Source organism: Carassius gibelio, chromosome B11 (genome assembly GCF_023724105.1).
Source record: "Carassius gibelio isolate Cgi1373 ecotype wild population from Czech Republic chromosome B11, carGib1.2-hapl.c, whole genome shotgun sequence".
NCBI classification, from domain to species: Eukaryota; Metazoa; Chordata; class Actinopteri; order Cypriniformes; family Cyprinidae; genus Carassius; species Carassius gibelio.
Genome location: NC_068406.1, coordinates 4448877 through 4462697, shown reverse-complemented (window position 1 = coordinate 4462697; position 13821 = coordinate 4448877). Strand labels below are relative to the sequence as shown.

Here is a 13821-nt window from a genome sequence, read left to right as displayed (position 1 = left end):
TTGTGTGTGTTTGTGCCAGCAATCACTCTGTGTGTGTATTTTAGGTGATGACGGTGGTGCGGGAGCAAATCACTAGAGCTCTGGCCATGAAACCACCATCTCTGGAGCAGCTGCGGGTCAAACTGCGCAGTCTAAGCTACTCAGAGATCCTGCGTCTGCGTCAGTCAGAGAGAATGAGTCAGGACGACTTCCAGTCGCCTCCAATAATGTGAGTGAAGAGCAAAAGCATCAGTAAGCTGTATTCAAGATCACGGATCTCCTAATCAGTCAGTCATCTAGTTGTCAGGGATGTGTTTTTCCATATAAATACGGCTTTCAGGATTTTTCAGGGGGATGGTAATTTGCATTTGGGAATGCAACATTCATCAAAAGAAACATTTATAAATCAAGTTTCCGTGTCATACAATCATTCAGAAATCATTCTAATATGCTGATTTGCTGCTCAAGAAACATTTATCATTATTGTCCGTTAAAAACTGTTGTTGTTTTTTTGTGGAAACAATGATACCACTCTAACATTTGTATAAGATTTAAAAGAGAGAAGTTAAAGGCCGTGTTGCAAGGTACATTTTTTAACAAATTTGTGCAATTTGCTTGCTGGAAATAAACATTTAAACTGTTATCCATTGTATTTTATGTTGTTGGGTATCACAAAACGGAATATAATGCGAAAAAGTAGGTACTATCTTGCAGCGGTCTCCTTTCCCCCACAATGCATTGCATCACGTTGGGGAGAGAATTTACCAAAGCCGCCTTGAGAGCATTGAGATTGACTAGAGAGAGACGAGTAGACGGGAGTATTCAGATAGATTATAGATAACTACATAGATTTATATAGATAGATAGACTACATATATAGACAGACAGACAGACAGATAGATAGATAGATAGATAGATAGATAGATAGATAGATAGATAGATAGATAGATATCAACCAACAGTGACCCAAACACACTCACTTCCCTACAGCACAAGCTTTTCAGCGCAGTTTCCATGGGATGGCAGCCACACAAGCTTCTGTCAAACACAGCGACACACACGCGGCTACGTTTGCTTAAACATTTTCACCGGGGGAAGAGATAAACGCTTAGAAACGTCCATATAGCTAGCATGATGCCTTCTATTTCTAGATGACAAAGACAAAGACATGTGTGTGTGTGTGTGTCATTATTGTGCACTGCTGTTCTTGGCAATTCCTCATTTGCCCTCTCACGGCTGGCTCGATCGAAATTACACGGCTGCGGGCCATCACACATGTTTCTTGCCACCTCTTCCTCATCACAGTCAGTCTCTATAACGTTAGTTCTGATGCTGCGTTCCAGGCAGGTTTTTGAGCTCGTAATCACTATTTCACACCACTACTAACGACTTTGTACCGTTCCAGGCACAAGGAATTGTTACTAGATTATTCATTTTATTGCAACGTTACATTGACCTAAAATCGTTTTTTTCAACATGTACCACTTGCATAAACACTGCATCAGCAGGCAGTATTTTTCGTAGGGGCTGTCATCGTTGTTTCGCGTGCTGTGTGACCTCGGTACTCGTAGTACATCGATCTAGTACGAGACAAGAGTTCACGGGTGGGAAGTCACGGGTTTGATTGCCGTTCCAGTGCACTTTCACGGGTTTAAGGTTGGAAAAACACGGGTTACTGGTTGCCTGGAACGCAGCATCATACTAGACAGAGTTTCCTCCACTTCTCCCCAACATGACGTCATCACCGAGTTGCATAAAAAACCTGTAATACCAAAAACTTAAAAAATAGGTCTTTAAGACCATTTTTGTGACATTTTAAAAATGATATACATATCTTGAGTGATTTATGTACCCATTAATTGAAAGTGGTGGTTAACCTGCAACATGGCCTTTAATAATTTTATTCATCGTGCATGAAATTGATAAAAAGTGAGTAAAGAAATTTAAAATGATTTTAATTTAATAAATGCATTAACAAATATATTTGATAAATGCAAATAAATTCTATTCATTCAAATTTATATTTATCAAACAATCCTGAAAAATAGTGTATCACCATTTCCACAGCAAAATTGTTTTCAACATTAATAATAATCAGAAATGTTTCTTGTGAGGTATATAAATTGTAATGATTTCTAAAAGATCATATCACCTGGAAAACTTGAGGAATGAATGTTTGTGTTTCAGTGCTGAAAATTTTAAAATCATCATCATTGTGGCTTTCCTTTAAAATTAAAATGCTATAATCTTGAGTTTAGTGTTAAGTACTACTACTACAAAGTTAACCCTGCCTGGTTTAAATATTTGAAAAGTATTAACAGTTGAAAACATTTGTTAGAAAGTTAGAAAATAAATACAAAATTAATCAAATGTTATCAGTTACATTAATGAAGTAACTGAAATATTTACAATATGGAATACATTTTAAATACGGTAACTTGTAATCTGTAACCGATTACATTTCCAACGTAACCTTCAAAGACTGCTTAAATCGAGATATTAGAGATGTCATGTTTTCTGAGAAATGTAACAAAATGAAGTGAGGTTATTCTTAAAACAAGAACAAATATCTGTCAGTGGGTTATGAAAATGACTTTACTGAGTTAAGGCTATTTTTCTGAGACCACTGGTAGATATTTGTTCTTGATTTAATAAAAACCCACTTAATTTTGACCAGTTTCACGGAAAACACGACTTATCTTCTTATCATTTTGCTTCTCAGGTAAATGGATCTTGATTTAAGAATCTTTTTAGACATCTGCAGTGGAAAACAAGTCAAAAGTACTGAGGAGGAGCTCGTGTGAGTTTATCGGAGCTTGTGGATCAGCTGTTCTCAATGTGTTTCCTCTTGATTATCAGTGAGCTGCGAGAGCGGATCCAGCCAGAGATTCTGGAGCTGATCAAACAGCAGCGACTCAATCGTCTGTGTGAGGGAAGCTGCTTTCGTAAACTGGGCAACAGACGGAGACAAGGTGCCGAAAGCTTGCATCTGCCCACTATTCTTCTATAATGCGAGTTTCCTAATGATCTTTGGTTCCTCTCACAGAGAAGTTCTGGTTCTGCCGCCTGTCGTTAAATCACAAGGTCCTGCACTACGGAGATCTGGACGAGTCTCCGCAGGGTGAAGTGCCGTTTGAACTGCTTACCGATAAGAGTGAGCGCATTTATGTGACATAAAACCACTGAATATTATTCACATCACGTGTTGCACAGTGTATTCAGACTTACTGTCTCCGACCCACAGTTCCTGTGTCGGACATTAAAGCAGTGCTGACGGGGAAAGACTGTCCGCACATGAAGGAGAAGAGCGCACTCAAGCAGAACAAGGTAAAGCCACTTACTTCATCTTCTCCAGCGCACTATTGAGCAGAACTGATATAGAGAGACAAAGATCTGACGTGACACTGATCTTTTTTTGAAACCTGTCTGCCTGTGTCCCTCATATAAACAATTAATCACTGACTTCATCATTATTATTGAATAATGCATTTATGAACCAAACATGTTAATATTGTAATATTGCATGCATATTTATTTAAACATGTTCCTTTGGCTGAGTCTGGTTCCTCTCAAAATTTTACTCCTCTAAAGGACTTGTTTAGTTTGGTTCACTTTTTAAAGCAGTACTGTCGGCAAAACTGCAATGAAACAGAATGCACAAAACCCAACCCATACAGAGTATCACACATCCTATATTCTGTTTCTATGTTATGTACAGTATGTATGACTGACGTGTTTGAATGGTGCTGTGTTTGTAGGAAGTGTTGGAGTTGGCATTTTCCATCCTCTATGATCCTGACGAGGCTCTCAACTTTGTGGCACCCAACAAATATGAGGCAAGTCTCAAAAACAGCACTTAAATTACAGTTCTTTTAGAAATTAAGAAGTTCATGGACTGTTTGTTATTCACTAAACTCTTTATGCAGTTATTTAGGGCTGTAAATCAACTAAAAATATTACAAATTTTTCGTACAGATAGTAGTAACCACATATGATCTGTTGTGTTGTTTTCCAAGGACTCTTAATTTGAAAACTTCCGTGGTTTCTTAGGTTTTATTTTGCTTCATTGTTGTAATCACTTCTCATGTTTCTTTCTGTTGTTCGTGTGTTTCCTTGGTTACAGCTGATTTGTGCTTGTGTCTAGTTGAGTTAATTCATTCATTGTTTAGATGATATTTCATCATTAGTTGATAGTTCAGACAAAAATGAAAATTCTGTCATTTATTCACTCTTATGAGTAAATTACATTTACATTTATTTATTTAGCAAACACTTTTATCCAAACCGACTTACAAATGAGGACAGTGGAAGCAATCAATAGCATGGCTATTATAAATAAAGTGCGATCAAAAATACAAATGACAACGAAAAAATAACAGTAGAAATATTTATTTTAGAACGAGATAAACCTTCTTAGCAGCAAGTAACAATTTAAACAGTAGATGCAGAAACGAATTATTAAGCAAACACTCACGCACTCCTGTCTGCTTTGCTGACTGTTAGTTTCTTAGTAACTCTGAACTAATGTAAATAGGGTTGTAACGGTATGAGATTTTCACGTTATGATAATCGTCTCAGAAAATATCGCGGTTATACGTTTCACGGTATACGGTATTAAACAATTAGGGATTTAAATTAAGAAGGGGGGGGGGGTTGAACAAATGTTTGAAAGTAGGGATGCAAAATATCGATTAATTCCATAATCGATTGTCGTTTAAATTAACAATCAATTTATCTATTAATCGTTAACCATAATGCTGCAAAATGGATCTATTGCAGGCAGCACTCACTGGCATGACAGGATGTGCAAAAGCCACACACACACACATACACACACACACACACACACACACACATACACACACACAAACAAAATGCTTTCTCACTTGAATTAAAGGGGGTTTTAGTCTGAATAAAATGCTAGTAGAAGGATTATAAAATGAATAGATGTGATTAGGATTATTTTATAAAATGAAGAGAGAGCGCCATACATTTGAGATCAATTTACTTTGTTGACTTTTTTATCCCGCACGGAGACCGCTGAACGCGCTTCTTTAAATGGTTTTCTGGTGCTCGTTGTTGTATTTTAAAACACAATTGCAATGTTTTCAACTGACAATATGGCATTTAAAATAAAATGATCCCAAATATAACTGTGGCGCGCGTGTGACTGCGCTATGCATTAAGTGAACCGCATCCATCGGCGCTGCTGCAGCAAAACACTGTTGCTCACATGATCCTGCTGGATTCTGTTCTAGAAAATGTCAGATTTAGATTTTTTGCGTTCCGGTAGGCCTAACCTATTTGTTTTAAAAAAATCCAGCATACAGTGCATCAAGTCATGACAGATCCAAATGTTTCCATATTCGCAATGCATCTGAATTTTAAACTATTATTTATAATGTAAAATACTTACACATTCGCACATACACAGAAAAGATGATCCTATTCATATGATCAAAAACATCCTTGGAACAGCACAGAGGACCGGTATACGGTCTATTTAAACTGACCAGTGTAACCTTTTAAATGTTTAGTTGACTGTACTTTATTTTGATAATGAACAGACTGCAATGTAAGTTTGAATCGCCTGAATATACGCGTGCTCCAGGCTCCGACGCGATCGAAACAGCGGAGAAAAAAACACAGGGTTAGGAAAATGTTAGATGACCATGCCTCTGCCGTTCGAGATATAGCCTTCATTAATGTGGCTTAATTTGTTCTGGTTTACCAGTTTCTTTTCTTAAATCTTCTAATTTCGCAGGTTTGTTTTATTATCTTTCACTTTTAATCGCATCTCTTACTGTGTGTGGTAGCCTAAACATGGGAAGGGAAATTAAAGATTTCCTGAATTAATAATTCGTTCAATTTATTAATTTGCTCCCTTATTTCAGTTAAATCATGGGTTATTTAGGGAACAAAATTAACAAAACATGGACAATTGCCACAAATTAATAAGTCGTAGAAACGAATTAACAAGTTGTAGGAATTAATAGTCTGCACAGTGCAGTTATCTGATTAAATGACTTTACTACATTTCTATTGCTTTTCATGTTGAAGAACTTTTGTGTTGTTTCTATTTTAATGTACTTTTAAAGTTTAAATCTCATTAAAAGCTTAATTAGTACACTGTGAATGAATGATGATACGGTCAACGTAACTCACAGCCGCTCGCACGTGTTCTGCGCATGAGCCGTACGCAGCCCAACATTACTGTACATCAGTTAACCTTTATCAGCCTTAAAGCTGCAGTAGGTAACTTTTGTAAAAATATATTTTTTACATATTTATTAAACCTGTCATTATGTCCTGACAGTAGAATATGAGACAGATAATCTGTGAAAAAAATCAAGCTCCTCTGGCTCCTCCCAGTGTCCTATTGCCATTTGCTCCATCACTCCCGGTAAAAAATAACCAATCAGAGCTGCGGTCCGTAACTTTGTTTGTGTTCAAAATGTAGAAAAATGTATATAATAAGCGAGTACACCATGAATCCATTTTCCAAACTGTGTTTTTAGCCTGTCCTGAATCACTAGGGTGCACCTATAATAAGTGTTTATATTCGAATTATTTTAGATTGCTTCGGGGGTACCGCGGCGGAGTAACCCAGTACCTTTGTGATTCTTCATAGACATAAACAGAGAGAAGTAGTTCCGGCTACAATGTTCTTCCGCAGGACGCAAGCAGTTCGGTTTATTAACCGCTAGAGCGTCAAAAGTTACCAACTGCAGCTTTAATCGATCAATCTCTTATCGACAATTATTTGAAACCATGTTTTTATTCAAATTTCATTAATCAAAAACAAGAAAATGTTACCATTGACTATTTATTAGTTATAAATAAATTATATACAACTTATATTTATCATTAATAATAAAATAAAATAATAATTAGCTAGCTACTGTAAATTCATTGTCATGACTGGATTCTGTGCTTCACTCTGTGCATCACAGAAATCATAATGCATTAACCTTAAATTGCACGGGATGATGATGTTCTGAATAGGTAAACATGTTCGATGCGTTTTCCTCATTTTGCAGCTGCTTTCCGACCACAGTTTTTGCGAACTGTGTCTACCTTTAAGGACAAATAAGCATTCGTCTTTTCTATACAAAAAGTATTCCCATAGGCCTACTAGTGCCAATTTTAACTAATATTTTGACGTGGGATTGAGATTAGAGATAACGGCCTCTGTCTCTGATGTTGTCTCCGCTGTACGTGTGGGTGGATCAATAGAACAGTTAGAGGCCTTTCACATATCGCGTCTATTGCGCGCTCAAGTTAGTTATTTCATATGTAGCAAACACACTCATTTTTTCCAGGTGCCTCTGCACTGCATCGAGTTAAAAACATCTAAACTTTTCATAATGCCGCAAGCGCACTGCAGGTCATGTATCTTCCTCACCTTTCCCGTAACAACATTGAAAGCTCAGCCAAGATGAAGGAACAGCTGATCATAGCTGTATATGAATTGCCATTTTTTAAATAAATTAAGTAGCAGAGCTACTGCAAGCAATTTTTAGTGCTGCAAATTCATTTATCCATTGCTGAAATTTCCGCATCTTCATGGAGAGAGCGGGTCATTGTTGCTTAGCAACGGCAGACGCCTCAAGAACACAAGTTCCAGAAGGCTTTGGGAAAAAATCAGAAAGCAGCTTGTCTAACGTTTTCCACGTGTTTTAGGCGCGATATGTGAACGGCCCCTTAGGTGGAACGTTGTTGCCTAGGCGCAGGTGAGATTCTGTGTTTGTTATTTTCTCTCAATACCGTAGATAAGCAAATGTACACGGTATGATAATCGTACATGTTTATATCGCGGTATATCATCATACCGGTATATCGTTACGACCCGAAATGTATACCAAGAACACTTCTGTGCGCTGGCGTCCTCCCATAGGTGAAGAGATATTAAACACTGTTTATACACATTTTGTTAACAAAATGAAACAATACACATTTTAATGCTATAAAACAAAAACCATGCATGTTTTAATGTTAGTGAATAATAGGAAACGATCCACCCGCATGCCTTTGCTCAGTTATGGTGCCTTAATCAGCTGTGATCTGCTTCTCTGGCTGATGATACACTTCCAGGGAGGCATGCCCAACAGTGATGCGCGGGTTGATCCAAAATGAGCAGGTCCCAGTGGTTACCCGCGGTTACGAGTCATCCAAAAACATTTTTTATGATATTCGGGTCGTGGTCGGTCGGGTCGTTTGAAATAAAGATGCCAATTAAACCTTTGTAATTTATATAGAACTAGACACAATTTTGAAATGCATAGGCCTACACTTTATTGGCTGAATAACTGGCGCGAATAGAGTGACCACCTGTCCCACTTTGCGTTGTACTGTACAGCAATTTTACCCTTTGTCCCGCCTCATGCAAATTGAGCATCTGTCCCGCTTTTTCATTCGACCCTGCCTAATAAATACATGGATACGTCCATAGGCACACTGTTAACTTATGTCAAATAGTTCAGAGGAGAGCAATAAAAGCGTTAGTTGATAGGCTGAGTCGTACGTCAATCAAACTGTTGACTGGTGCACGAATGTCTCCTCAACATTGTCAACAATCTCAAATAGGAGTGCGTGCGCGCTGTTAGGTCAGGTTAAGCAGTCATGGCCAGTGTGGCCACGAAAAAGAGTAGATGCACTTTTAATAGCGAATGGACCGCAACATACTCTTGGTTAAGACCTGTAGATGGCGAAGCAGAGAGAGCTTTTTTGCATTTTATGCAAAAGCAGTTTTTCTATGGGACATGGTGGAGAATACGACGTGAAGAGACATGGTGCATGTGAGAACCACAGAAAAAGCACATCATCAAGGAACATGCAGATCAGTGCAATCATTTTTCAATAAACCAAATGACCCACAGGCTGACAAAGTTTTGGCAGCAGAAGTGACGAGCATTTATCATGCCGTACATCACACACATTCATATCGGTCGACTGCAGTAACAAGTAACTAGTCCCAGTAATTTTTCCAGATTCTGAAATAGCTAAGAAAAAATCTGTAGAAACTTTGGGTGATCTTTTGGGTCAGGTATAGTCTTAAATCTTTTAGGCGGTGGGTTTAAAAAGAAATATATGCAATATATTACAGAAACCTTGAAATGTCTACTTTTAAACTAAAGTCTGCTTCAACAACTTCATAGCAGCGACACAGAAAACACCAGTTTATTACTAAACAATTAAATGTCTCCTTGCTTATTCAGACACATTCATAATCATTACTTTAACCAATTCTTTGTGACAAGCCTTATGTGTGCAGTCATAACGCTTATTATCCTGTAGGCTATAGCCTATTTAAGTAATTAAATTAATATAAATGGGCGACGCATTTACTTCTTTTTAAAAAATGCGGGTCAGGAATCGGGTCTGGTACAATATTTTATTTTTATTTTTCGTGGTCTGAGTTGCGGGTGGGTTAGTAGAAAACGTCGGTCGGGTGCGGGTTGTTTATACACTGACCCGCGCATCACTGATGCCCAGGCCTGTTGTACACGCCCCAGTCCCTTGACTCCACCAACATGTCAAAACAATGCCAGATCGTGAGACACACTGAAACTTGAAACGCAAAGGGATCAAACAGTATCGCAAGCTCACACCTGACTGAAATGTAAAAGCAATGTTGCAAATAAATTAGTAGATATGGTCAGGTAAAAATCATTGCTTTTGCTCGGTTTCATTTCTTTTGCAATTCTTCATTTTTGTTGGCAATAAGCTCATTTATGTTTTCTCAATAGTTTCATTTTTGTTGCAAAACTTGCAAGTACATTTGGCCCTGTTTTGACTCTATAGCTGAGACGGTCACTGATGATTTGTGGAAAGATGACTGACCTCTGTGCTGTTTGTTTGTGTGGATCAGTATTGCATCTGGACAGATGGGCTGTCTGCACTCTTGGGGAAGGAGTTGGGAAGCGATCTCACACGAAGTGACCTTGACACATTAATGAGCATGGAAATGAAGCTCCGCCTCCTTGATCTGGAGAATATCACCATCCCTGAGGCTCCACCCCCTGTGCCCAAAGAGCCCAGCACTTACAACTTCACCTACAACTATGGATGAGATGCCTGTCCATTAACCAGAGCGTGTTTTTTCTGTCTTTCAATTTTCAGAGGTGAAGTGTGTCATTTGTCTGTCACTAAGATACTTTCCTGCCGGTTTCACGTTCAGAGTCACATTGGTAGTCTGACTTGCTGAAGAGTGAAACCCCGTGATGCTTTCAAAACTGGGTTCTGTTTGTTTCAGCTTCTGACGTGTCCAGTAGAGTTCAAGATGGACGAAAGAGTAGGAATGACACGCTTCACCTCTATACTAGTGTATGCGCCTGAACATGAACTAGTCTTGGTTACGAGAGTATTTTTTCAGTCCTCTTTCAAATGTTTGTAAGGCAGAAAAACGAATGGTTCTTCTGTCTTCAAGTATTTGATTTTAAATGAGAAAAGCAGAAACAGCATATTAAACATCATTCTGTGTTTAGATATTGTAAGGCATCTACTCCCATGTGTGATGTGATATTAAATGCTTATATGATTAACTCAACTAAACCGTTAGTAACTTTGTACACCCCACAGATCTGTCTGCAGATAACTAATATTTACTGACATTTGCTTTTGTCAATAGAAATATATTTTTGTACTTGATGTGAAAGACACTATATGGTCTGCATGAAATGGAGGAAGAAAGCAAGCGACTGCAAGAAGATGGAAATGTTTTGTGACTCATAGACTGAACAGGATGAATGTCTGCAACTGCAACATTCAAAAATTATAAAGTCTTGCAGAAACTGTATGTTATAATAGCCATACGAGTTCATTTATTTAGACATTTAATTCGTGATTTCTTTGTTACAGTACACAAACATGACTGCTCAGTCTGTTAAGATGAAAATATTTACATGTTCATCTTCCGTCTGTGTGTTCATATTCGCTTGCCATAATGTAAGGTTATTCTGTGTGAAAACAGGATGAACCCATAGATGGATTGCTGACAGAGGTGTGATGTTTATCAGATTTGCTTCATGTTGCAGCTGGTGGTGTTTTAGTGAGCAGATATCAGTTTTTGGGTTGAAATGTTGCACACACTATAAATATATAGTGCCTTCAGAAGTATCGACTCCCCTTTATTTCTCATTGCTGAAAAGGTTATTTTAATGACGTTTTTTTTTTTTTTTACTGAAGGAAGAAAAAATATTTCATCAAAATTTGAAGGTCACTGTATATATACTATATATTGTACTGCATTATCACAGTAATGTAATGGATGTGTGTGCAATAATAAAATGTGTTGAAGTCATAGCTTGATATATTTCATCCATTTGATAAATAAATTTAGCTGTGCCACACACCCAGATTAAATGAAGTTGCGTACTGACTATATATGGAGATGTAAAAAAAAACTCAAACTCAAAAACTCAAAAGCAATTAATGTATAAATGTTGACTTGAAATTAAAATTAAGATTGATATGTGGGCCACAATTACTGCTAGCCAGTAATGGCTTAGCTAATGAACCTATATAATATTGATGAACAGTCATTGGTTTGTGGTAATGGTTATGAACAAGTCAGATAAAATCCATCGTCTGTTATCCAAAACCAGTTTATAAGAACTTTTGTCTGGTGCCCAAAACTGCATTAACTAAAGTACATTACCATCCTGAGACAGCGTGAAATCATGAAATTGCTATATTCCCTCTTATAGTATGCATAGATAGAGAAAGAAAAAAAAGTATTATTAAATGAAACCTTTATTAATTATATTTCAAAAATATATACAGTATAAGGTACAGTAGCATTCTTACCAACATTTTTAATTAATATTTAGCTGAAATGTTGCAAAACAGACCAATTAAACCATGCAATAGTTTTTTAGTTAGTTTAGTTTAGTTAGTTTCCAAAATTCCAAAATTTCCAAAACAGTCTGACACCGGAAATGAAGTCACCAGCGTGCAGTGAGGTAGGGTCCATACTGTCTATACCAGTGCCCGAATTTGTGTACATGATATACTGATTCATGAGCTCATGATTGAGAGAAACCTAGACCTAGAGAAACCGAGTGGGTCACAGAGTGCTGAAGTGAATGGTATGTAAAAGTCACCAATGCTTTGTTGATTCCAAAGCTGAAGAATTCCAAACTTCTACCTCCATTAATATCAGCACAAAAATAGTGTGGCGGGAGCTTCGTGGAATGGGTTTCCATGGCCGAGCAGCTACATGCAAGCCTTATATCATCAAGCACAATTCCATGCGTGGAGTAAAGCACACAGACAATGGAGTCTGGAGCAGTGGAAACATGCTCTATGAGTGACCAATCACATAGTTTTATGGGTGAGTCTGGGATTGGCACGTTACCTGCTGGACTACACTGAGAGAACAATTTGGTGAAGTTTCTAGGAGGAAGGATAAAGCTGTGCCACACATGCAGTAGGGGGCTAAAAGAGTTTCAGTAACATACTGATTGACTAAGAAACTAAATTTTGTTGATAAATTATAATTTTTTATTTAAAAGAAAAAACGTTGATATTGTTTGTATCAACATTCAACTTTATTTATCCTAAGGCATGTTCAAAATTAAATAAAAATACTTTAATAACTATCATTTGTGTCCTTTAGTGTGACATATAATGTATGGTGTGACATAAAATAACCACATATTTGTTATTATCTCAAAATATCTTAAAAAACAGTTGAGTATTACAATAGGGTAGATATAAATATCACTCAACTTGAAATGGTTTTAATTTTCAGCAGTTTTGAACAGATGACAGAAAAGTTTGTTTTGTTGTCAAAGTTTGTCTTGTAATTGTCCAATAAATCATAGGGGAAAAAATTATGTTAAGTATAATTTCATATTGAAAATACCACAATATGAAAATAAGTATCTAACAATGAAGATAAATCTCTCTAATGCCATTTATGTATTATTAAGAGTTGTTTTCCCCTTAATTTTTGCAATGTCAACATAGGACAAATTTATGTTACAGTTCAGTAAAAAAAAAAAAAAAATTACATAATTTACAAAGTTGTTCATCCTTTTAATTTTTCAAAGATCAGAATTCACACTACATAAATATATGCATTTCTTTTTACAAAAATATTAAAAAAAAAAAAAAATGCTGTTTACACTTGATCAATCAGAACATGGCACATTTACACTTGGCAACATCTGCTGACTTCTCTATCTGGATAACCAATTGGATCGGTCTTTCCAGCATAATATTTCAATAAGTCTGCAGAGAATGTCCTGGTACAAAGTTAATCTGAAGTGGTGGATTTTCTTTCAAAAAGCATTTTACAAATCAAAGATGTGTAGGATTCTCACTAGTGCTCCACATGTGTGTTCTCCATCTTTCTTGTGACAGTGACAGTTCAGGAGAGAGGTGGCAGGGTTTTGTGTGACATTGACATGCGAATGCAGACACTATGGCTGGATTATGTGTTTACATTAGACTGAAATCCGATCACGATGTATCCTCGACTACCTCTGGAGCAGGACACGCTAACACACATAGGTCGCATGTTAATGGCAAGTGTAAATGCAGTCTATGATATGATATAAATCCTGACCGTACATCCTCACTGGAAATCCTAACTAATACAATTTTTATCTAAGAAAGAATATAATTGTGAGGATACTACCTTTTCTACTATCTTAGACAGAAAAGTGAGATCGAGATCAGTCTGTAATTAACTAGTTCTTTGGGGTCAAGTTGTGGTTTTTTGATGAGAGGCTTAATAACAGCTAGTTTGAAGGTTTTGGGGACATATCTTAATGACAATGAGTAATTAATAATAGTCAGAAGAGGATCTATGACTTCTGGAAGTACCTATTTTAG

The 13821-nt window shown here is 37.0% G+C and overlaps 1 protein-coding gene across 2 annotated transcripts in view; it reads left to right on the top strand.

Moving 5' to 3' along the window:
- Nucleotides 1–11281, top strand: part of elmo2 (engulfment and cell motility 2) — a 35685-nt gene extending 24404 nt beyond the window's left edge. For both annotated transcript variants that reach the window (XM_052569326.1, XM_052569325.1), the window contains exons 16-21: nucleotides 45–208; nucleotides 2839–2951; nucleotides 3026–3133; nucleotides 3224–3306; nucleotides 3738–3815; nucleotides 9851–11281. In XM_052569326.1, coding sequence (XP_052425286.1) covers nucleotides 45–208; nucleotides 2839–2951; nucleotides 3026–3133; nucleotides 3224–3306; nucleotides 3738–3815; nucleotides 9851–10051 — 747 coding nt within the window. In that variant the 3' untranslated portion in view covers nucleotides 10052–11281. The remainder of the gene's footprint in view (nucleotides 1–44; nucleotides 209–2838; nucleotides 2952–3025; nucleotides 3134–3223; nucleotides 3307–3737; nucleotides 3816–9850) is intronic.
- The last annotated feature ends 2540 nt before the right edge of the window (nucleotides 11282–13821 follow it).